This window comes from Phaethon aethereus, assembly GCF_964289735.1.
Source record: "Phaethon aethereus genome assembly, chromosome: 2".
Lineage (NCBI taxonomy): Eukaryota > Metazoa > Chordata > Aves > Phaethontiformes > Phaethontidae > Phaethon > Phaethon aethereus.
In genome coordinates, this window is record NC_138582.1 from 113,537,123 (window position 1) to 113,562,699 (window position 25,577).

At 40.9% G+C, this 25,577-nt stretch overlaps 1 protein-coding gene across 1 annotated transcript in view; it reads right to left on the reverse strand.

Moving 5' to 3' along the window:
- Positions 1 to 25,577, reverse strand: part of HECW1 (HECT, C2 and WW domain containing E3 ubiquitin protein ligase 1) — a gene marked incomplete at its 5' end in the record, with an annotated part of 190,275 nt that overhangs the window by 58,378 nt on the left and 106,320 nt on the right. The window contains 5 exons of the mRNA XM_081996466.1: positions 4,537 to 4,687; positions 9,991 to 10,092; positions 13,440 to 14,804; positions 16,075 to 16,175; positions 18,207 to 18,349. Coding sequence (XP_081852592.1) covers positions 4,537 to 4,687; positions 9,991 to 10,092; positions 13,440 to 14,804; positions 16,075 to 16,175; positions 18,207 to 18,349 — 1,862 coding nt within the window. The remainder of the gene's footprint in view (positions 1 to 4,536; positions 4,688 to 9,990; positions 10,093 to 13,439; positions 14,805 to 16,074; positions 16,176 to 18,206; positions 18,350 to 25,577) is intronic.

Consider the following 25,577-nt stretch of genomic DNA (forward strand, 5'->3'; position numbering starts at 1 on the left):
GCAATATGGAATGTAAACTAGTAGGTAGTGTGACCTCAAAGAGCTACAGTCTAATTGATACGACAACCACAGAAAAGTAGAATAGGATGTAACACATGAGCTGAGTGAACAGCATGCGGATGCAAGTGTTACGCTCGTTTTTGGAAATCCATGGGATTGGGCAATCAGTCTCGGTGGTGACTAGTTCCAGAACAAGGAAGATGAAATAATACAGAGATAAGCAAACAACAGTGAGAAGGACAACAGAAAAAAATTCTAAATAAAAACCTGCGAATGCCTTAAAAACAAACAATGTCATTTCCATACTAGTCATGGAACTAATTGCCACATTAGCTGATGTCAATGGGACTGATCATGGTCTTAGGGATGAGCCCAATCCTAAATACTTTATCACATCAGGAAACAAAGTATATACCTGGCTTTGGGAATAACCTGGAGTATTTCGAATTCGCGCTACACCAAAAAAATTCTAGTTAACTTGTTCGCTCACACAGACAGATGAATAAGAGATCAAGATTTCTTTGGTTCTATAGGCAAGCTATGAATATAAGTCTTATGTATTGAATAAGAAAATATATTCTATATGCAGAGAGAGAGAAAGAAAAGAAAAAGAGAGCATAAAGAGAAAGGAATAAAGAAGCAGAAAGAAACAGAAAGAAAGAAAATAGGCTCTTGATTATTTTAATAAGTTTCTACTCCATCCTAATATTTTTAATCCTATATCTGGGTTGCATTTCCATATGTATATAAAACAGGATGGCTTTACTGCCTGCATTTAATCTGATCCAGCATTGTCTCTCATTTTCCTAACTTACACTCTTTTCTTTCTTCAGCTCAAGTTCTGACTTATAAATTTTACTTACTTTCTCTATTTGTTAATGCACACTTTATTCCAAATTAGAAGTTAGTTCCTCAAAGGGACATGGGATCATTAAAGACAGGCAGTTAGGATTTGGCTTTTATATCTCTCAACAGATATCATCTCCAGTAGCTCACTGCAACCCAATCGTGGGCAGAAAGGCTAGAGATAATTAAGAAGAATAATTAAAATTTTAATACATTTATACTAAACTTTCATAGTAGTATGTGTGTCCTCCAGTACTCAAAGTCATTTGAAGCTACATTTAGTGTATATCTTGACAACTCAATAAACAGCATCTTTAGAATTTTTTTTTTTAAATGGGGTTCTATGTTTAAATAAACCTCTATGTGTACAAGTAAATTCTGATAGCAGATTTTGCAAAGCATGAATTTACTGCAGTTTTAAGCTGTCTGGTTTAGACCCACATTTTACATTTTTATTTACTTGACTGCAGGCAACTGAATGAACTTTCCATTCCAGTGCTGAAGGAGTTTTACAACACCCACATGCAACTGGAAAAGGGGAAAAAAGTTCATATAATCAAGGGATATAAGCACACACATAAAAAAACCCTTGTAGCTTCAATTTAATTAGATGGTAGAAAATCACTACTGGCAAACCTTAAAGAGTAACACCAGCTGTATGCCAACAAAAGGCTACGCTTTTCTTTTGGGTCTCAATACTATAAAATCATCTTATATAAATACCAGACAATGCCAAAGTAATTGGAGAAAACATTGGAAGTGCAAAAGTTATGGGAAAGCCTCTGGAAATTTCAGTCTCCTTTCAAAGCAATTTGTCAAAGAACTGGAGGTTTAGAAACACCACACTGTGGCTGTCTTAACTATTATGGTTATAATTTCTAATGTTACTTAAAACCTTTCAAATTAGGGCAAAAACAAGTCTAGATATACATATGCTGCAAAGCATCCTTCCAACAGAGCTTGAACAACAAGGGCTGTTATGTGCTTTGCTAACAAGCAAGCAAGTCAGGTAGTGCTGTAGAAAATGAGAAAGTCTTTAAAATAAGAAGTATGGATGTCTCTTTGGAGTTTGCCCAACACCTGGATTCCAGTTTTGCATTCCCTGTATCCTCAAGTGGCTAGTACAGCTAATAGGAAGGTTGGAGTACAGAAGGAAAGCAAGACTAGGCTCAATCACAGCTATGATTTTTTTCAAGCTGAATTTCCAAAGCTGTGTGGTTTTGGCTGGGCTGGAAATACCAAGCTTCCTTGTAATATTTTGGTCTTTCCATTCCCTCCCACAAATGAAACCAGGAAGCCGAAAAGTGAGTAGATTGGTTTAAAACGAAAAGTTGCCAAGTTTTTTCAAACTGCTAAGCGATTTTGAGTCCAAATTTTGTTTGAGGTTAGAGCAAAAGTTCAGGCTGCTGCTAATTCTGTCAGCAAGGTCTGTTTGCTGTTGCCTCACCTTAAAATGATTCTCAGGTTTGTTTGCTGAAGAACATTTCAAATAATGAAGTTTTAAATACAATAAAACAGTATTTCTAAAAGGAGTGCTTAAAACAAAGCCTGATCCTCCACAGTCTTGATAACCATTTATGAAAAGTAATTTTCCTCACAGTCCTAAAATCTGGAGACATGAAATATTTGAGATTAGCTTTAGGACAACATAATTTTTAAAATTACAACAGCCAGGTTGATAATACAGAAATGACTTGCCACTGGACAAATGCTTTGCAATTCAGTATGAATCTCTTTTACTACAACCTTAGGAAATGTTCCCAAACTTGGGCACAATAGTAGAACTCCATACTCAACTTCTCAGATCAATAGAGATCTTTAGTAGACAGTCGAGAATCATCAGTTGTTCTTTGCCCCAAGGAGCCATGACAGTTCATGTCTAATAAGTTGCAAAGTGCTTAGTCTCCAGTGGGAGTCGGATAAGGAGAGATACACCACTGCTGAAAACCCTCTATACTTCTCACTTTGTAATTGGATATGTGAATACTAAAAATAAAGAGATTCAAAGAATATCAGTCCTACGAACTGTCAATTCCCAACCCAAACCAGTGATAATCAAGTCATAACCACGAAAGCCAGGCAGCCTACATGAAAACATGGCATAATAAATTTGAAGCAAGGAGGTCACAAAGACAATGCCTACCCTTCGGTTTCTGCTGAGATAGCTGGTTTAATGATTAACCTGTGTTAACTAACAGAATGATAAATTCCTACACAGACTCTCACAAGCACTTATTCCTAGTTGTGCTGTACTTGCATGAGTTCAACCTCAAAAAAAAAAAAAAAAATCCACAACAGAGCTTTCTGTGGCAGAAAACTTAAGTGGCAGCCAAATAGTCTGAGTTTTGACATGGCCCAAATCCCTCAAAGACAAATGCTAAGTGGCAGAGAAGTCATGTAAATCCCTTGAAAGAACCTACATTAAGCATTCACTTCAGGTTTTTTTTAAATATCAACATGGCAGCTCAACACATTGAGGAAAGCTACAATGAAAAGAAATACAGAGCAGGTTGTTTCACCTCTGCAAGACATAACACATATTATGAAATGCCATCCAAAATAATTAATATTGGTGGGAAAAAAAAAAAGGAGAAATTCTTCAAGAGTATGTTGATGTTGTCAACTTATGTTGCAAAACCACCACTATACAAAGGCTGATTTGCTCTCCACAAGTTACATTAACTTTCTAGTCGCTGTCATTCAGGGCCCAGTTCCCTTTACACACAGTAACTCCCAAACTATTCTGCACTCTGGAAAAGAGTACTCGGAAACTCTACATCCTTCTCTCGGCTGCAGATCCTTCTCTCAGCACAGAAAAAAAAGACCAAAAACTTCTGTGGCATTTTGCATGCTATGATTAGAATATAATTTCAGTTTTGCTTTGTCTTTTTCTAGAAACCATATCATTACAGTAAGCAGGGAATAAAAAAAACCCTTTTCTAAAGGGCAGGTTTTTGTCTATTTATTTTTTCTCTTTCCTCTTAAATTCAGTCTGAAAAGCAAGCATGAGAAAGAAACAATACACAAATCTATGCATGGACTAGTCAAACAAAGGGAAAACATGCACTATATTAAGAGATATCTCAGCCAGCTCAGAACGAACTGACAGATTTACAGGGCCCAATGCAACACTAAGCAGATCCGTCTATACCTAGAAATGTGTACAGTTCTATTAGAACAGTGCTCTGCCCTAGAAAAGGAGGCAGACCTTTCAACAGGCCTCGTTAGCTTGAGTAGAAATGCCACGCTGATACGGTAACGCTATTTCAACAACGGTCAGCTCGGAAACCTCTGCAGCATAGCACTAGCTGTGGACCCACCGATACCGCTCTTACAGTTAGATAGCAAAAGTGACCCCACCTTTTGGGAGAACACTTCCCTCTCTCCTTGGGAGTCATTTCAAAAAAAGTTTTCCAAAAGCCTCTTCTTTCTGTTTGAAACATTTTGCAACATCTTTCACTCAACAGCGCTTCTCGTGCAGGTAAGTTTGGGCACCGGACACCCACAGCAGACACCCCCCTGCACTGAAAGACAGGGGCAGCAGGGACAGGAACGTGTACATCCGACTTGGACAAGGAGGAAAGATAACTCCTTAGGGAACCAACACGATACACTGGGGAAGGAAGCCACCGGGGCAGCGTGGAAAAAAGGGATCGCAGATTTCAGGGGAATATAGGTGCAAGTGCTCACCGCCGGTTCAGCTGCTCCATTTGCTGGATGGAGCCAGACCTGTGGATCCCGTCTGGCGTTGCTGCGGCCGTGGGGCGCTGCCACGTAGTGGTTCGGTTGACGTGGTCAACGTAGAATACCCTCCCATGGCTGTCTATCCGAGCTTCCCAATCTAGGGTTGGAAGAAAAGGAAGGGGTGATGCTGTCAGTGTGATGCCTTCCAGAAAACCTAAATGCGGGAGGTACATATACACACACATACAAATACACAGACAGGGTATATACACACAAGAGATACTATATACAGAGTTTACATGCATACAATATATATTATGTGTATATATTCAAAGTATACATTCAAATGTGTATATATACTATGTGCTTGTCTATATATATGTACATGCAGTATATGCATATACATAAACATTCCACACACAGCACATAGGTAGCCTATGGAATTCACTATCATAGACTACGAAAAACAAGTGACACAGTGGCTACATCTTTTTAAAGGGCTGGATAATTTTACAATTCGTAATACTAGTTGGCTGGATTCATTGCAGGTCGGGGTAACCACATAGAACCGACCTGTAGTAGAAAAGGATTACATCTGAGCTAATAAGGTTTGGGTGTTTTTTTGTTTTTGTGGGGTTTTTTTTGGTTATGTTTCAGAACAAATGTATTTCATTTCTCTCTTTTTTTATAAAGCTGCTTCAAAGGATAGTACCATACAGCAATTAAAGGCTCCCCTGAAAACTGGTCAGACATATCCTTAGAAATCTCTCTAAACAGATGAGCAACGTAAATCTATTGCTCTGATGAATGCCAACTAGATTGAAAGTCTGCAGCATAATCGAGCCTTCCATCATTAGTGTTTCCAGCTAATGCTTAGATTGTCCCACGATTGAAAACCAAAAGTTATTTCGTATATGATGGCTTGCGGAAAATGGTAATGTTGATTAAAAAAACGTGTTTGGAATAGGAGAAATTCAGAAGTGAGTTAGCTAGCAAAGTCACATATCAAATTGGTTGGAATGTATGGAGTAGTGATATAAATTTATGACTTGCTAGCTTCGTATTTCTACATGATCTATCAGCTGATGACATATCTATGCAAATATATGCACATACTTTCTACATATGTTTATATACAAACCTCACATTCACACACAAATGCTTGTATGGCGATTACCTTTGGGGGCAAACACTTCCTCTTATTCCCACAGTGTTACTATGATACCTTCCTTCATGGTGAGTCCACTCCTCCTATGGTTTTCTATGATCAAATTCAGGATCAGCTGGATTTCATACTATATACATATTACCTCACTCTAAGAGCAAGACTGAAGTTGTACCTCTTCCTGCTGTGTCCAGAACCCTATCCTTCATGACCAGTTCCCATCCCCTGAATGCTGGGCCTGGCTAAACTCAGTTCCCATACCTGGGCTGGTCCCAGCCAGGTGTAGGCTTCTGAAGTCTGTGGCTGGCTGCCCACAACACGTTAATCCCACAAACCTTAAAACACAGGCACTGGGAGCCCTGGAGGAATTTTCTGTAAGAATCCAAAACAAGAGCCATATGCACATGCGTTACTTCTTTCAAAGCTAAGTACCTCAGTCCTTATAGAGGTAAAACCTACAGTCGCACCACAGGTACAGACATAGTGTGTCTCTCTGTGAATGTCACCACATAATTTTAAGGAGAGGACCCTCTCTTCCTCCCACCGGGTAAAGTTTCCCAAGGATGTTGTAGCTGTTTCAAGAACAAGATCGCAGCTTTGTGAAAATGTCTAAAACACGAGACAGTGAAAAACAGCACGTCAAGTACAACGAACGCACGTTGAAGGAAATTAGACTGACGCATAAGGCGGGCCGATGGCCAGAGCCTTGCTGAGCATGCTGTCACCAGTGGCAGGTGTACCACCGTGGGTAGGGAACAGTCCTTCTGGAGCTATGCATTATCAACAGCAAGGAAATGATCTTGGCCAGATCAAAGGTGACATGATGTACCTTAACATCACTAAGGTCTTCATTTTCCTTGCTGTTGTCTGGTAAAGGACAAATCCTAGCCCCCACCCCACGCTATTGTAGTATACATGAAACAAGTTGAGAATAATAAAGGTTGATGGATAATTAGAAGCTTGTAGGCAATGCTGTAGATCTGCATTCTAAACGGCCTACAGAAGACACCAGCTGGTCATATTGGTCCGAAGCCTGTTGATGGACACTTAGTAAGAATAATACTACCCAATTACACAAACAAGGGCTTCTCATAATCCAGCCCTGTGCACTACCAGCTCTAGAGGCTATGTTGCAGTGTTTGTCTAATTAAATGCATAATACTTAGAAATCTAGGACCAATGAAACTTGTCCAGAGCTTGGAGGTCACAGCAAAAACATCAGGATCATGCAGACTGGATTACAACTTCAGGAAGGCTATCTCTGTTGGGTGTGTCAGACATCCAGCAGCAGTATGTACAGACACAAACTACATCTATCTGTGAGCACAGCTTTATTCATTGCTTTATGGGTACATAAACCTGAAACCATGGGCTGACGCTTGCACTGACATGCTAAAATATTAGGAACTGTGTCACACAGCTTTTGAGAAACCTGTAGCAGTACTGCTCCTTGCAACAGCATTTCTAATCGGCTGAATAACCTTTCTTTTGGTCACCCAGGAAGGCTGTCAGGGTGGTGGGTGCCGATACTTTTGTTGTACACAGGTGGCAGGTGCACCTTCAGCCTTCTCACAAGACAACCTGTAAGTCACACAAGTCACTGAAGCTGCATATGATACCAGATTTATGGACAGATGGATGGATACCTGCACAGAGAGATGAACAGGCTGACAGACAGGCCTCTGCTTCTGAGCTGTGCTCAAGTCCCTTCATGCTACTTCAGGGGCATAGGTGATCTAGGAAGCAGCCAAATCTCCTCAGGGTCTATTTGTTAGTTTTTCAGGCCGAGTAAGTGTGACTACAACAGAGACTACCCTCCATCTAACCTTCACAGTAAGAGCATGCTGGAGCACAGGCTGGGGACAAGGCAGTCCTGGTTCTGTTCTCCAGAGATCCCCCTCCATCAGCCGAGTTATATTTCACAGCAGCCTTGGAACTGCTCTGATTTATACCAGAAGCAGCAACGTTTTCTGTCAGGACCATAACCCTGGCGGGGCACAGTTGAATACGCTGTCTTTTCCTTTCCAAGCTCAGCTATACCTTTGGCAAAGAGCAGCTCTGAACTGGGCACATGTATTTTTCTTGGCTTCAGTTCTGTAGGGTTTCCAGCAGTATGAGCAAACACACACGTAATAAAGGGTGACTATTAACACTGTACAAACGGCAAACCTTCTGTCAACCTCGTACAGGCCTTAACATTCAGACTGGCCATTATGACATTCCTACATAAATAATGAATCTATTCTTCCTTAGTTTCCTAGATAAAACTGTCTGAAATTAAATTTCCTCCCTGAGACCAGTTGTTGTGGGGTTATGATGAAATGAAGTTGTTTAGAAAAATATTCGAAAGAGAAAGACGACTGTCCAGAAGATTCTCTATGACCGAAGTAAAACCAGTCAATGCTGAACTTGCAGCACTGGCAAATTATCTTCAACTCTACTTATGGACAGAAGCTAATGCTGCATGTGAGAAGTAAGCCAGGTTTGTTCATATAACTCAGGTTTAAAAGATAAAGTTTCTTCCTTTCACATGATTGAAAACTATCTAGGATTAAGAGGCATTAAAGGCACCAAGATAGTGATACTGAATGATAGAAGAAGAAACATTTCTAGATTAAGGCTACAGTTTATATTTTGAAATTACCTTAAAATTTCATGGACAGTTTTTGGAAACAAGCTTCCTAGGTGATATTATCCAATTTAACTCCTGCCCCTACAACTAACCTAGTGCAGTCTATTCCTATCAAGATCAATATATTTAAGCCCACAGTGTCAGCCTTTATTGTAAAAATGTTATACTCAAATGCTAAAATAAAGTCCTACAAAGGAGTATCACTTCTGTACTGTATCATCACACATTGCATTTCATGTCCTTAAACCCTGTTGTGAAAGCACTTACAAAAACCAATGGTGGAAATACTTGCCTTTTAAGGATAATTGTAAGAAAGAGGAAAAATGTATTAAATTGGTGCTGAAAGAATATGGAACAGATTCACAGTATGTTTTGTTTACCTGAGCTGGTGTCAGTGTCCTATCGTTAGGTCATCTAATAGGGAATTGTTCTATTCACAAAGTGTTGAGGTAAGAGTGGGAGGAAGAGAAATATTTGCCCGTTACGGAGGTAACCGTTCCCATTTCATCATTCACTGGCAAGCTACAGTGGGACTCTAATAAGACTTCATTGGGCTAGAGGCGTTTAAATCATTCATGCTACTGTGCAGCTGACGCCAGCATCGGGGCTATTTTCGGTTTAGGGAATACTGACAGCACAGCTGGTAAATGATGAATTATTTGTTAAGGGCACCATAGGCCAAATAAGTGTGTTCCCTACTTGGGCTTTGGGGAGAAAAAGAAAAAAAAACAAAACAGAGTGCTTTGTCTATACACCTGGTTGTTTTTCTGAGGCACTGCACATTTTGGGTTGTTAAATCATGTGCTGAAGTCGAAAGGTGCTCAGCAGCACATTGCAGGGCATTGAGTGCGCTCTGCTGGGCGCTTAGCGCCAATGCAAAAAGCGGGGTAATCCTCCAGGAATACACAAGGGAAAGGCTACAGAGAAGTGAAAACCTCTCCAGCAGCTGATTCAGTGGTAAAAATCCCATGTTATCTGCCTGCTAATCGATCACGCTACTTAGGACCCTCTCATTTTTATCCAACGGAATTGCAGATGCCATTACAGTCCATAATGAACATAAAATTCACCGATTATCAAATCCAAAGACAGCACAACAAGGCCACTCTACATGAGCTACCTTTTCCCAGCTTCTGCTGGTTCTGCTCAGATTTGGACCTGTCTGTCCCAGGAGCACCCTGACTGTGAAAGGGTTCCTGCTGGACCTGCAAACAGAGCTGACAGACCACAGGGACTGTCATTTCAAACCATCTTTGAAGCTGGTTATGGAAAACCTGGAGACAAACATTCTAGAAAAATCAGAGAGCTTTGCTGGTACACCATCCAGAAGGCTTTATAGTAAGCCTTACAGAGCACCTGACAAATACCCACTCATTCGAGTCTAAACACACTGACCAGAAACAGGGAAATACTATTATTTTAATTTCACAGTAGCTAAGGAAGAAGACAGACCAAGGCAGAAAGAGGTTATGGAGCTTGTCCAAAATAACACAACACTTGAAATCAGGATCAAATAAAAGAAACAAAAGGGTGTGTTCCTTAGGTTCCAGAGAATATATATACAGAACAGATGGGGTTATTTAGAAAGACATACTGACCTCTACACTGTTTGAGTTAACAGGAAAAGCTGAAAAATGCAATAAATTAAAAAACTAAAGCTTACTTGGTGGAAGAGGCTCATCGATAGTTGGGTAGTGATGATGGTCAGGCCTCAGAGAAGGAAGCTGGCTGACTGGCTGAGAATTATGGAGTAAAGGACAATCACCTACGGACAAGATATTCAAGACATTGACAATCATTTACTGTTTTCACAATGTGGTTCAAAAAATGTGCTACTGTAAAACAAGTGATTGTTTTTTAAAATAGGTTAGCCTGGTGTACTAGCAACTCTGATTATTCCTATTTCCAGACACTATTTTAATAACTCATATGCCAAAGAATTATTAAAATAATGCAGTCAAGGCTCTGATCTCAGGTTTGAGTCAATACTAAACAACTATGGACTCATAGACACACAAGTGTAAGCGAGAGAAGAATCAGGCTTGATCTCTGAGAAATACTGTGCATGTACAAGCAAACTCAAGCTTCTGCAGAAATTGGCAGGAACATGCAAAATCCTGGTTCTAACTTTTAACTCATCCCATCAGTGGATTGCGAGGCTAAAAGACGCCTTGGATCTTTCTCTGCATTTACAAGAGATCAACGGCTTTATAAATGCATCAGAAGGGCAGGATTTTGCAGTCCCCACGAAGCAGAAGATCATCCCCTTCTATAGGTATTTTTCAAAATTCAAAGAGTCCATCCTGGGTGGAGGGAGGGAGAATGAGAGAAGGACCAGAAACAGGTAGGAGACAGGTGGCAGAAGAGGAGGACAAAAGATAGCGAGACATAGTCAGGATCCGAGATAAAGAAGGAAGACCCGAAATACAGAAGAGAGAAATAAGAAGAGAGAGACACAGTAGACAGTGCAGAGGAAGTTTTTAAACACTAACATTGTATATATGTCTGTATGTCCAAATATGAAATAAATGAAACCTAAGCAAATGTCCAAACCCATGTTCTGTTGAAAGGAACAAGTAACTTAAGATCCAGTCAATGTTTATAGAATCCTGTAAGAAACTAAGAACTTATAGTAGGGATGAAAAACTATTCCTCATCTTAGACTTAACTGTGAGAATAAGGAACCTGCACAGTAAAACTTCACAGGTTCCAGAATTAAGATATCTTCTTGGTCTGTACTTAAAACCTTAGAAACCAAGACTATTTATCCTACTAAGGGACACATTTTCATATTATGTGGTAACAGTTTTTCACTATAACCTCCAGCTCTGGGTGGGCCTGTTAATACAGATACAATCTGAATTGCATAAATATAACATTCGCATGCATCAGAAAGATGCAACTTGGGCAAAAAAATATATTTAGCATTTCCAACATCACCAGAAAATTACACAAAAATACTTCAAAATTAAAAAATCACACCATTCAGCTAAGCCAAACTCACTGTGTGCTGGCTGGTTTAGCTGTCTTTATTGGCAGAATCTTAGTAGCCTAAGAATGAACATTTTGTAAAAAAACCCAAACATAGCTATCAAACATAGAAAAACATTTACCAAAAATGTTCTTTTTCTTTAAAAAACCAATAGCTAGAAGGCAAAAGCTAATTTGGTACAAAACTGTAAAAAAATTCTCACACCTTCCAGAAGCGAGAAAAATCACTTAGACAAAAATACTCCCCCTTCTAGGTGCTCCGATGATACCGTATGGCCTGTTCAATGTCTTCATTAAACCACCTGTGTATAGGCGTATCTCACAGTTGCATCTGCTGCGTGTTTTGAACAGACAGCAGACTTATGTAAGTTATTACTCAGTGCTAAAACTCCATCTCTCATAGCCCTAAAAACTGTGCTGTTACTACAGGTGTTGTAGCACCAACTACCAGATCATCCATCTTTTTTTCTTTACTTACCTCACCACAAATTGACTCTCCCCTAGTCAAGACAGTTACGCCAAGCCAGTGGAAGCATGGTAGTATCAGTCACCTGGAGTGGATGGAGGTGACCACATCTACTGTATTTGCAACAGCTGCCAAGTCATGAAGCAATGTGCACATACACTGAAGCACCCCCAGTGACATCAAAAGAGTGCTAAGAGCCAGGCTGCCCTTCAGACATACCCTCAGCTAGTCAAAGCAAAGCCACCGGAACACTGAAGTGCCCTTTGTGCTCAAAAGGCACAATCTTGGAGCTGTACCGGTCCGTATGCAGAAGACACCCTCTCCCCCCACATCCCCTCTCAAAAGTACATACAGTCCATCAAATCTGTAAGCATGGTCTCACACACACACGTTCATGTCCCCTTAGGTATACTTGCACGTAAATGCTGTCCACACAAAGACCCTTGCCTGCAAGGAAGGAAACTGTGGGTTTCTATACCTCTGTGTGCTTCTGAGAATTTAATTATTTGGGCTAGATTCTGCTCTGCAGAGCAAATAATTGCCTAGGCCCAGCTGTCTAGAAAGCCTTTACACAGTCCACCCTTACATCTTTCTTTGTGCTGGGGCAGGGTCTGTGGCAGTGGGAAGGTGGGGGTAAAAAAATTAGGAATAGAGAAGGAAAAGGTAGAAGGATGCTTTGATTGGGGTTTCCCAGTGATCCCCAAGTAGGTTATCCTTTTAGTGACATTTTAATTTGGTGTCACTTATAATGGGAGACAGATGACAAGGGATTTGGCAATACAAAGGCTACCTCTTGACCTTTCTGCATACTCCTTAGCTGCTGCTGAGGCCTTTACTTCTTTAGCTGGAGAAAAAAATGAGTGATCAAACCCATCCTTTGTATAACTCCATACAACATAAAGTGAGTTACCAAAGGGAGGTATTTAATTTAACAGTTTGGAAGGATTGGGAAATACAATGCCTAAATTACAAAGACAAAAATTTACTTTTTTTAACGTATGTTTCGTCTGTAGAGAAGGATAAGGAGATGAGAATTTTGTTCAATATAGTTACATTTTCAAAGCATCTAAGAAAAAAAAAATATCTGTTGAATTGCCCTATGGTCTGTGAAATCTGAGGTAGATTTGTCTGATACTTGAGGAACAGGAACAACAAGGGCTAGAAAACCTGGTTCATAAAAGACAAATATTTGCATTTCTTCATGCTTATGACTGTGCATGGCTACCAGAAACACTAGCCCAGATCCTTAGTTGGCATAAATCTGCCCCTTGACAAGCACAAGCTGGTCCTCTCACCGACTATCATAGACACAGCAGCACATCAGATATGTGAAATGGAATAATCCCAGGAAATGACTTGGTGGATGTGATAATGCTGATCTGCCACATAACTACAGTAGCTAATCTTTATTTTATAATGATGCACGTATATCTACAGGAATCCATATATACAGATCCCCATCTGATTTATTTGGTTTTGCTGGGATTTTTAAGGACAGGCTCAATTATCCAACCCTCCCTGGTATCTGGCCCAGCTTACAGCCCCCAAATTTGTACGAAATAAACCGTAAGCTATCCGAAACCTTGATTATCTGATGCCTTCTGTGACATCCCGATAATCAGGGTTGCTCATCGCATCGATTCTCAGGATCTAACCTTCTCTTCTGCTGCTTGGACCTGCTATTGGGGCGTCTAGACTTTCTGTGCCTCTTTGTGGATTCCCACCATGAGCTACTAGTTCATCTGGCCACTGGGAGGAGCCATCCACTTGCTCCCTGTCCAGCTCAGGGCTCTGTACTGAATCTGGCACTGACTCAAAAGCACTGTTCTCCTCCTCCTCATCATCCTGTGAGGAAAAGACCGTGCTCTCAGAAATCTTTGCACTGTCGACAGAGGAGAAGCGGGTATGGCTGGAGAAGCGATTGTTGCTGTCGTAACAGGAGGTGCTGTAGCAAGAAGTGCTGTAGCAGGAGGTACTGTAGCAGGAGGTGCTGTAGCAGGAGGGGCTGTAGCAGGACGTGTCACACGCCTCGCATTCGTTGTCACCATTGGGCCTGGAGCTCGACTCGCTCTCGCTTCCTGTCCTGGGCTGTTCCCCATCCAACAGCCCATCATTTAAGTCAGAGAGTTGCTCATCCAAGGTCCCAGGAAGCACTGTGCTCTGGCTGAAGTTCTCTTCAGCCTCATTTTCCAGAGGAGGCTCTGCTGCCACTGTCTCACTCTCACTGACCACCTCCTTCTCCAATGCCTCCTTGACTGTAGACTCATCATTCTCCCCGCTGTTGCCACCATCTTGCTCTTCTTCCCCATCACTACTCATCTGCGCGGAGGGGAGGCTGTGGAGCAGATTGTGGATCCGTATGTAGTGCGTGCGAGGGGTCTCTGGCTCACCGCAGGCTGAAGCTATGACTGTCTCAAGTTCAGACACAGGCAGGGAGCACGGCCTGTTTTTCCTCTTTGCTGTGGTCCTCAGTTGTAGCTTGTTGTCTTCCTCCTCCTGGGCTGAAGCCCCTTCTTCTTCCTGACTCTTCTCTAGATCCTTGTCAGCATGTACATCTGCACTCACCTCATCAATATCTAATGCTTCTACGCTGGTCAAGACTGCACCATCTCCCTGAGTACCAGAATTGACTTTTTTATTTTCCCTAACTTCAGTCTCAGGAGGAGACATGCAAGCCAGCAGAGCTAGCTGCTCTGTGAGGTCCGTAGCACTCAAAGAAGGCAGCACTTCTCCTGGGATGGATTCCAAAGGTTCAGGAACTGGCACCACATCAACCTCCCCATCTCCTGCTAGCTCTTCATTTAAGCTGTTCTGGTTGACTTCCCCAGGTGGTTTGACAGCCCCTGGGCTATCCACACTGTTCACACCGTATCCGTTTAGCTGTTCTGGAGCTGTACTTTCTGAGGTCACTGTGTTGATGCATGGAGGCTCACCGAGGCTTTCCTCTGTGGGGTTATTCACAGGGCTTTCCTGGAGGTCAGCTGGCTCAGGATCTGCACTAATGGAAACCTCTTCATCATCTGTGAGACAGGAAAAGAAATTACTTACTCCTTTAACAAGAAGTGTTGACTGAACCAGAAGCTTGGCTGTGGGAGCACAGGCATCCACAGCAATCTGAGAAAATTAAAAGCATAAATTACAGCGTGAAATGAGCGGGCAACTGAGCAACTATCAAGAAATGAGGTTTTGGGTTTTTTTTTTTTTTACTAGGCTGTCTTTGTACAGTGGATTTAACAATCATAGGGCTTACTCATGGTGGTAATCTGCATGCAGCATCCTGACTCCTTGCAAGATAACCTGAAGGTAACACCTTCTTGAAACTGCTCGTGGAGCCAACTGGCACTGGAGGAAGTATCACAGGAATGACAAGGAAGCCTTCCCTGAGGTTTTAATGACATTTTTCTTGTCGTGCTGAAGCTGACAGGACTCCACAACAGAGAACTTAAAACCCTGTTTTTTCACATCCCTAAAAGGAAAAAACTTTCTCCAAAACATCCTTTGATCTGGTCCTCATCTGTACCACCTCTTCCCAGATGCCAGACAACCTGGGCTCTTTCATGCCATTCAAATAGTCCAAAGACAGAAGTCAGGGTATTCCAGCAAGGGACAGGTCACGATTTCCAACCACTAATGCAGCTGCTGTTGGCTTAACAAAGTGTACCTGAGAGGGTACTACCACAGAGAGGCAAAAAGCCCCTGAGCAATGCTATTGAGACTGTGACATGAAAACCAAAGTTCAAACTTACACCATCATGACAGTAAGTTCTTAAAAACTACAAGAGAACTTGAACCAAAACCAAACCAAAAGGAAGTGAAGGAAGGGGAACATTGAATTATTTTTGGTTTACATTATACATTAAAAATATCAAAATGTGAAAGTTTCTAGTTATCTCTACTATTACAGTTTCCATTTTTAGCTATGAAGTGCTCAAATGCAGATGCTTCTACAGGTAACAGCCCAGCTAGCACTTCCCCAGGACAGGTGAGAGAACCAGATGAGACTTTAGTTTTCTACCCTCTTCTCTCCCAGTGATGTGGCAAAATATTTGAAGCAGCCAAGAACAGGGGGGATACGAGACACCAGAAGCTTTAAGCTAAGAGATAACAGGGAAGAAGTTATAACTCACGATGCATCCTGTGATGGGGGACTTTATGCACTTTCTTTTGCTCATGACTGTACCTAAAGTCCCAGAGCAGCCAGGAATGAATTCAGATTTCTGAGGAGAAAGAACGCAAAGCAAAAAAAAAAAAAGGAATCTAGATAAATGATAGGTTAAGACTGAGAATTACCTGGATGGATGGAAGAAGTTATCTCAAATCGGAACTGCAGCTGGCCACTGACATGATCTGTAGGAAGCCTGCGACCCAGAGTGTAGCTTACAACCCTGTCCCTGAAAGAAAACAAATGTCGTCACAATAGACTATAACCTACCCAATGTCTACTGTGCACAGATAAAGCTGCTGTGTCCTACAAAAATACATAATGGTTTTCAAAGGCTATTCAACCCAGCCATGAGGGCATGTTGACTTGTGTACGAGAGAACGTATGGCAGAGGAGGAGAGGACAATGTCTTCAATTACAATGAAACAGCTGAGTCAGTGAATAAGACAGGCTTCTGGGATAGACAAGCACATATGTATATAAAGAGAGAGAACGGTGGGAATGGAACTTCTGCAGTATGGGTATGAAAATATCAGCATGGGAAGCAAACAACTCCCACTTCAGCTATTGAAACAAGACTTCACTTCCTGCTGATCTGACCGTATCTACCCTTCTGTAGAGCCTCGCATTTCTGTATTTCCTTCCCTTCACCATCTGCATAAAATTCAGTTTTCCTGTCCTTTCTTTCAAAATCCTGTACAAGCCAGTCCCCACTTACCACCTTCTCTCTTCAAACTGGCTGAATGACTGCTCTTCATCTCTTTCCACCCCTCTTACCTCTATGAAGCTGAAATATCAGGAGAACACCTTCCTGACAAGGTTGATCAATGACTCCATTCTGTCCTTGTGCAGGTCCCTCCCTTTGCCACACTTCATCCACCCCTCAGAACAGAATGAAACTATAGAAGAGATTAACTTCCCAGCTGCCCAAAATGAGGCTGAATCAATGTTTGCAAAGCATTTTTTGAGTGTAAAGGGTTCACTAAGTAATATTCAAACATCTTTTGAAGAAACATAGTTCATTCCCAGTTGGGCCCAATAGACTTGCTAGGAGAGTTTCACATGCATCAAATTCATAGGAGATGATCTCAAGATTGGTGTATGATCTTTCTGAACTTGTGTGTATACTTCTCATTGATAGTATGATGATCTCATCTCTTGCCTGAGATTTAAAAGCCACTATGGTATTAAAAGTAAGCCAGATTTAGGTGCATGTTGAAGGCACTGCTCTTGGCAAAGTATATCCTTAGATAGACAGTGTTTACAATAAGGAAGTAAAATAGGAAGATACAATCAGAAGATGGTGAGAAATCTCATACAGAGGGAAGCCAATGGTATCAGTCATAGGGCTCTACCTTCCCCAAGCTGTTCTTTTCCATCTGGTTCCTAAAAAGCTATTCAATCTTCCCTACTTAAGGAACAGGGAGGTAGCTTAGTCCCTTCTGGTAGATTCAGCTGTCAATATCACAGCCGGTTTCTGAACCAGCTGTTCAAAACCACTTCCAACAAGCTCAGCTTCCTGCTGTTCTGCTGAATTGAGATCCAATTTTCAGAAATGCCTCCTTAGAAACTGCACTGCGTATGCTCTCCTCAGGAGATAACTCTTTCTCTCCCTACTCCTCAAGGCTTGAACCTTAAAGTTTAGAGCCAACTTTTTGGCTTTGTCTGAATACTATCCATCTTCCTCAAATTGGTTTGTGTTGCTTTAGCAGCATACACCTTCCCAGGACTTTCATGCAAAGGGGAAGCAGGGCAGAGTTGGTGAGCTCAAGTGAACTGGTTATTCTTTGGCAGCAGGGTAGGGTCAGAAAGATTTAGTTACAACATGATACATATTTTTTTTTTTTAATAACATTTCCACTGTCCAGAAATTAAAGGGAGGAGGAACAGATCTGGCATGATTTTAGCCCATTGGTAATTCCCTGAAACACAAAAACAGCCTGTTGATAATATTAGAAGAATATTCAAATTGAAAATATTGCACTCTCCACATTCGCAGCCATGATACACAAAACAGTTTTCTTTCCTAAATGCCAGCTCTTATTTTTCAAAATGCAACGGATACAGTTATGGAGGGAATTCTTTGTCTGACCCATAGTCCTATAAATTCTAATTAAGATCAACGTCATTCATCAGACAACTGTCAGTTTAGTAACTCCCCCTCAACATCATTATATCAGTATAATGATATATCATCAGCGACTTCAAAATAGCAACACACTCGTTAAACAACAGAAAGTAGCATAAGCAGCAAATTTACCCTATGGCATGTCTTTCCAAGAGACGCTGAACCGGCATAGAGAGTTTTCCCAGGAAACGCTTGATGATCGGTCGGCTCTTTGCAAATTTGTCTTTAACTTCAATTTCCAGGACATCCGTGGGCAGGGAGACAAAACTGAATTGCTGCAATAAAGGAAGAGCACAGAACATGAAGATGGTGGCTGGGCCACAACACCACACAGCTGCTAGTGGCTTATCGACTTCTGTTACGTTTCCAGATTTTTCACAGGACAGAAGCAGTCCTTGGACTCCGAGGTATAGGCCTGAAAATAAAAAGAGCTTGGCCTCAAAGCAGGCAGGTAAAAGCACCCTACAGGTACTGTGTAATGCTGCAGAATCAGACTTTGGGAATGCAGGAATTTCATTTTTCATGTCATGGTAGCATCCAAACTCTCTAAACAAGGTTCACTGATGGTAAGGACAATACACCTGCAGAAATGTAATGAACTCTGCCCTGGCAGTGATTATTGATCTAAATGTAATTACACAGATTACACTTTTTTCCCTTTTTTGCACACCCCCCCCAAATTTCTAAAAACTTTAAACAGCTGCATGTGAGTACAACTGAACTGGCATCCTAGAGAGATGATTAGTTAGCGTTTCCCTCCAAGTGAAATTAGTCCTCTCTGCATTTGACTGGCTATTTGTGGTGCTTCAGCTGTGAGGCACACCCCAGCTATTGAGAAGTGAGGCTCTAGTAAGGTGAAGGGGATACACTATCAGAGAGATACATCTTGAAATCTCTCCCTCTCTTGCTCACCTCTGCCCCTCCTTAAAAAGGAAAAAGACTGAACCGACTATTTATTTGGATCAGTCTCCTAACCTGGTTCACAGCATGATCCCACAGAAAGCTAAACCAGAATGTAAGCCACGGCACAGGCTACTGGACAAATGATACTGGGGAAGACAGGAACTGCACCATCTAAAAACGATTGTTGTCACCAAGTGCTTTGAAACATGTGACCATCACCTCAGCTGATCTGGTTTTAAGAACATCTATTTTTAATTGTAAGCAACATTTCAATAAGCTTTTAGAGACTGTGTGCATGTGAACCTGAGGTAGGAACAAGGAGGATGATGTTTTAGGTTGTAGGAGCAAGGAAGTCCACATGTAGAGCTTCCAAGCTTGGGAGCGTTAGGGCACCTGGAGATGTCATGATCTCCCCACAGGGAAAGCAAAACTACTTCAGAATAATCGCGAAAAGCAAGTATATTAGATAACTCAGCCTTGCTTGCTCCTAGATTGTCTAAATTCAGTAGAGACTGGGAGCTGGTGACACAGATCAGAGTCTTTTTTCCAAACATATCACCAATTAAAACCCCCACAACTCTGCTGTGGTGCGCACCAGTAAGAAAACTGTTAAGACTGCTCTTCACCTAACTGAAGGGTCAGTATTGAACTGGAAGACAACTTCTGCAGTAAGTGAATATTGAGATGGATGAAAGAACTTTATAGCTTTCCCGCTGCCAAAAACAATCTTCACAACAGAATCATGCTCTGCGTTATCGAGGTCTGGAGTTAAGCCCTAAATTGTGCGTGCTCTATTGAATCATGATCTAATTTTCAGAAATGCTTAGTTCAAACAGCTTCAAGTGAAACCCGGTACGAGTGGGATATTCTGTTAATCAGACCCTGCAAACATGCAAGTAATCAAGGGAATAAAATTCTAATATCAGCTAAAGCATTATTTTCTTCTCATTTTCGTCTACATCTCTGCAACAGGTTACCGAAGAGGCTAAACTGAGCAAAGGGGAGAACATTAGTTCCACATCTATATTCAAAGTTGCCTTATAAAAATAAGTTGTATTACCATGTTTCACCTGATAAAAACCTTGGGTAACTGCCACTTCATGACACTTAAAAGGAAAGTAGAAGGAGGGAATTAACTTTTACTGAATAAGGTTATTGTAATGCACAGCAATTTGCCATTTAATGAATTCTCATTATTATGCTGTTGACCCCTATATTGTAAAAAAAGTCTCTGTGGGGTACAGAGTACCCACACAGGTAAAGACTAAACTGTTCATAAATGGAAAGTAAAGCATAGTTAATGACCTGCACCTTCCCATGTTATTAATATTTTGTCTTGTGTTACAACTCTGAAGCCAATCAGAATCTGCACGAGCATTTGTTTCCATAATGTCAGAGGGAACCAAACCAGACAGTTCCTTTCTTGCACAAGAAACACATTGACATTTTTTCCAGAGGAATTATCAGCACCTAAGCAGAGAGTTGGGATGCATGGAGCAAGGTGTGTTAGAATCAACCAAAGGAAATGTCCGTTTTCCTTTGAACAGCACTGCCTCTCAGATGCACAAACGCAGGGATAATGATGTAAAAAATCAAATTGTGTTCTGATTTAACCTGCCAACCACATTGCATTTGAGGATATAGGAGACTGCTCTGGGACCAGCCCCTGGTCTATGGGGCCAAATGCCCCATAGAAGGGGGGAACATTCTCCTAGCAGAAGCCAAATGCTTCTGCTAGGAGAATGTTCTGACATGTAAAAACAGCAGCATCTTGGAAATACAATTAAGCCTTTAAGACCAGAAGCATTCTGTGGCAGAACTCAAAGGTTTTGCCATTTGGAAACAACTGCAGTTTGAGATCAAAAGTGAACTCAGTAAAATGATTTTGGAGACAACTTATAAAATAGTGATAATTTTACATAATTCAGTTTTCCGTTATCTAAGCATTTGCTCCTGTTATTGCTCTCATCTAGTTTAATCCTTAATGGGCAAGATTTTTCTAAGGCAATTCCTGACTGTGGATGCCTCAGGCTCAGGCCATCCACACCGAAAAGCCCAAAGGAATCCTTGTTTGCAGAACACATGGGCCTCTGGCCCTTTGAAAATGGATCCCAGCAAAACACTTCGGTTTAAGAACTCAAAACCTTATAAAATCATTTTCAAAAATCACCAATCACTTTTGAAAACACGTATATTCTTGTGATATTTAAAGATGGGACCGGTGTCTTTGGATGCGGAAGCAAATCACCATCAAATCCTAGTTTCCCTCTCTTCCTTCACCTTCTTTCCTGGCAAATGCCAGCCCCTGTACCTTAGCCTTAAAACATCAGCTGCATTTGCACTGTTCAAAGCCTTAGCCTTTACTATTCTATCTATCTGGAAGAGAAAGGACCCTGTATTTCATGGTCTTCTCCAACTTACGTAACATGGTAGTAATGTATTACTGCTGGAATAAGTTACATCCTTTCCTTGCCTAATTACTAATTGTCACACAGCAACGGCTGGTTTGTGAAAAAGACAGCACAAGCTTCATATCTAATTTTGAAAAAAGACAAAAAACACACCGATTGTAAATTCTGCAGTACCCTTGGGTTCACACTCAGCGATGCTGTGATTAATAATTTATCCCAAGGAGGAGCGAGAAATGGAGGCCATGAGATAGCAAAGATGGATGAGGGAAGTTTGATATGGCTTCTTACATATCCACAAACTACACCATTGATAACCAGAAGTGCTGCATTGTAAGAATAAGGCTGCTGCCATTTTTTTATATTACTGTTACAGTTTTTACTAAGTCTTCTGTTACTTAGAACTTTTCTTATTATCACAACTCTTAGTGTTACAGAATTAACCCTGAAATTAAGCTTTCACATTAAGCTTTCACATTAAAAAGAAGTATAACGTTCACAGTTGCAGAGAAAAACAAGAATACAAAAGCTTTAGTACGATTTAGTACAATATTATTTTAAAAGGACTTCTGACTGTTCTGACACTCCTTGAAGCCAGATTCTTTTATGTTTTGCAGCTGGCATTGGCTACTGTGCATTTTCTTTCACAATCTAAGACCGGAATCTTTAAGCTGTATATTTTCACTGAGACCACAGCTCATTTTGTGGGCTTGTTCATTGGTTGGGGTTTTTTTCCCCCAAAAAATCTAAGTTCCTTGAATCACAACTGTTAGTGTAAACCCTGCAAAACTGGTCAAGAACTCCATGGAACTGCTGGAATCCAAAGACACTAAAGTTTACTTAGTAAACTACACTGAGGCTAACCATAGAAGGGTGTACTGAAGTTTACATAAATGGGTTTTTCTCAGAGTCAAAGAACAAAGTGAAAATATAATTTCTGTTTTTAAATTCTGATGTTCTAACAACTTCTTAAAAAGTTTAGGCTCTTCAGCTGTTCAGAGGTCCACCAAACTTGACAATGGCTGCATGGATGTGGTTTGTGACTTCATCTGAGGCTTTCTTTGTACTTGAATACAAAAACTCTCAAAGGAAGTAATGAATTTCAACACAGGTGCAAACTCATCTGCCAGAACTGCTATAGTTTCAAGGCACTCCACCCAAGGAAAAGACTTTGTCTAATGACTGATCATGTACTTATTCAGATAAAAGCAGAAAACAAGACACCTGTCAAGAACATACCACAAAAATTGTTATGGACAGAACTTGATGATTTTACTTGATTCCTAACCAAAACTCAAGTGCGTTATATAAAATGTGCGGGGGAAAAAACATCTTACAAGGTATCACTGGACCCAAAATTTATAGTTGATCTACAGCAGTCAGTGGATGAATGGATAATAAACAAGAGGTTAAATCTCTACTCTCTGATTAGCCCAAACCAGTAATTACCTACAATGTTGCATTAGTCACAGTGCATTACCCTGCATATCACATCAGCTATAGCTTGGTACAAAATGACTCTTCGAACTTGAGATGATACACTCCACAGAAGAGATGGCACATTGCCTCAACAAAACTGCCAAGAAATTACTATTAGGAACAACCTGTTTCTCACAGGGTGCCTGGCCCTGGAAACAGTCTCAGATCCATCTTGTCCATGTAGTATATCAGCTATCCCTTGCTGGTAAGGATCGGACAAGGGGACAAGAGGTCTCCTCTTTACAGGTTAGATGTAGATGAATGGAGATCACTGACACCCTCACAGTGAGGAGCACCACTGGAAGAATGGTCAACCAGCTGCCCCTGTGTCTGAAAGAATCCCGGACTAGAAAATCCACAGAGTTAGGGGCTTTGGAAGAGAATGCAGGGAAGTTCTGAGTACTGAGCTCCAGAGGGGGAGAAGACCTTTTTATTTTCCTCTAGAAATGTATTAGAACTGTTACAAGAAATGGTTATCTGTCAGGTGTATTCCTAAAAGGATGCTATGTGCAGAAAAGTCTGAACACAAGGAATGATTGAAGATCCCTAGCATACTGGGGAAAAATAGTATGTGTCATGAGCAGCGGTAAGGAGGACTTGTGGACACTGGTGCTTCCTGATCCCTGGAATACGTCGGCCATGTCTGCATCGGGAAGACATGTGGTACAATAGGAGCAGATTGGGAGAGCAAAGCAGCTGGTGCTGTGCATCTGATTACCACCATCCAGACACATTGCAAGGGTTTTACCATGAAGTAACTCCAGGCTGGTGCCCTGGATTAAACTCCCATTATCATCTGAAAAGTGCTAGGTGCACTCCTGAAGCACATCTCTTGGCCTACTTACCACTGAGAATAATTCAGTTCATACACTTTAAGACTGCCAAGCAGTGTCTTTAGTGGGGAGATCTGGAGATTTGCTTTGAAACTGCTCTCTTGAACAGAACGAAAATACTACAGTCTTAACATTGAATTTATAAGAGCAATGATCTATAGAGCAAGTTAGTATTTGTATTATTTTCTCAGCTTCTTCTTCAGTTATTTCCTTTTTAGGATGTTCTTGCATCCCTCTGGAATTATGATGGCTAGGTGGAAGCAGACTTGCTCTAGAAGGAACGCTATTGCATCTCTCTACTTTCCCCACTCCTTCAGCCATGTATCAATGCCTGTCCCACTTACTAGAGTGGCAGAAGATGCAATGATTGCTTTGTTCCTACGTGTTTAATGAGCATAGGCAGTAGGATAGGGGAGAGAGAGACCCTATTAATTCCTCACTAAGAGAAAAGCTGCAGCATTACAGCACATCTTATTGGACACTGAAGAATCTGTACCAGGCACAGCCTTACAATGCCCCAGCCAAAGGAAAAGCTTTTGTTGATATTTTTCTCAGGCACCAAAAATCAACAAGCCACAATTCATTACTTCCATAGAAGTACAGAGAAGGGAGGGAGAGGGAAGAGCAAAAGTGACATGATGAAGAGAATCACATCAACATATTAAGTCTCCTAGGGCTAAGCGATATATCATCCATTTTGTCTCTGGTCAGTAGTAAGTCATTAGGAATTTCCTTTAATTTTTAGATTTTACACAGCCGCCTCCTGCAGATTCACTGTCACAGAGACACAAATCAGAATCAAAGCTACCTAGGATCAGCTGACACATGCTCTCACACGATCTCAATCACCTGAATATAAATCTGATGTTACATTATTGCTACCATCTTCAAGCAAGATCTCTAAATACTGTAGTAAAAACCATTGAAGGGGTTTCAGACCGTAATCTACTTTTCAGTGCCTATTTGCTTCCAGACCTGACAATGTTTTTACATACACAGATGATTAATTTTCTTAACATGAACAGATCTTTTGGGGGTTTAATGCATGACATACATGGTAAAGAATGAAGGCACATACTAATGCCGATCTGACAGCATTGTAAGTATCCATTTATAAGATAACAGAACCATTTACGGAGCTTGAGACTAGTTTTCATAGAAAGCAAACTAATTATGATGATTAATTCCCATGTTTTATTTTCACCAATATTATTTGCATCCCTGAATATAGACAAATCAGTGATCAGCTCTCAGTAACACTATCAAGGAAGCTGTTGAAATGAACAGAATGTCTATTAGCACCAATTAAACAAGTTAAGTGCAAGAAAAAGTCCTTAAAAATAGTCAGTATAACAACCGGTGAAAGGTAGGTAAATTAATACATTGGTGACAGGAAGAATTAGGCTCTTGATTTGGAGTTGAATAAGCAATATAATTAAAAAGAAAATTTATTTGCGATAGCCATTGTGCCACACAGATGATACAAGCAGAAGTAAATCTTAAAAGGCTTTAAATTACATTTGATGGATGAAGGCAGATTTAAGTCTTTCAGCTGAATATTTCATTAGGGGGGTTTTGTTTCACTGGAGTATTTGAAACTAATTACACTCCTAATGCACTCACCACTCTCCATCTGTATTATTTTACTCCCCATTCAAGAACTTCCTCTACATATCACTCCTGCCCCATACAGCACTACTCACATGAACAACTGGATAAGCTCATGGGGAATTCCAGTTTCTTAAACTTACTACAGTACATCTCAATACAATAAAAAATATTGCAGAGTCAGTAGTATCAAGCACATAGCTCCACTACTGCCAAAGCCTGGGACATGCCTACACGTACTCCGAGAGAGTCCTGGAATTCAGCAGTGACTG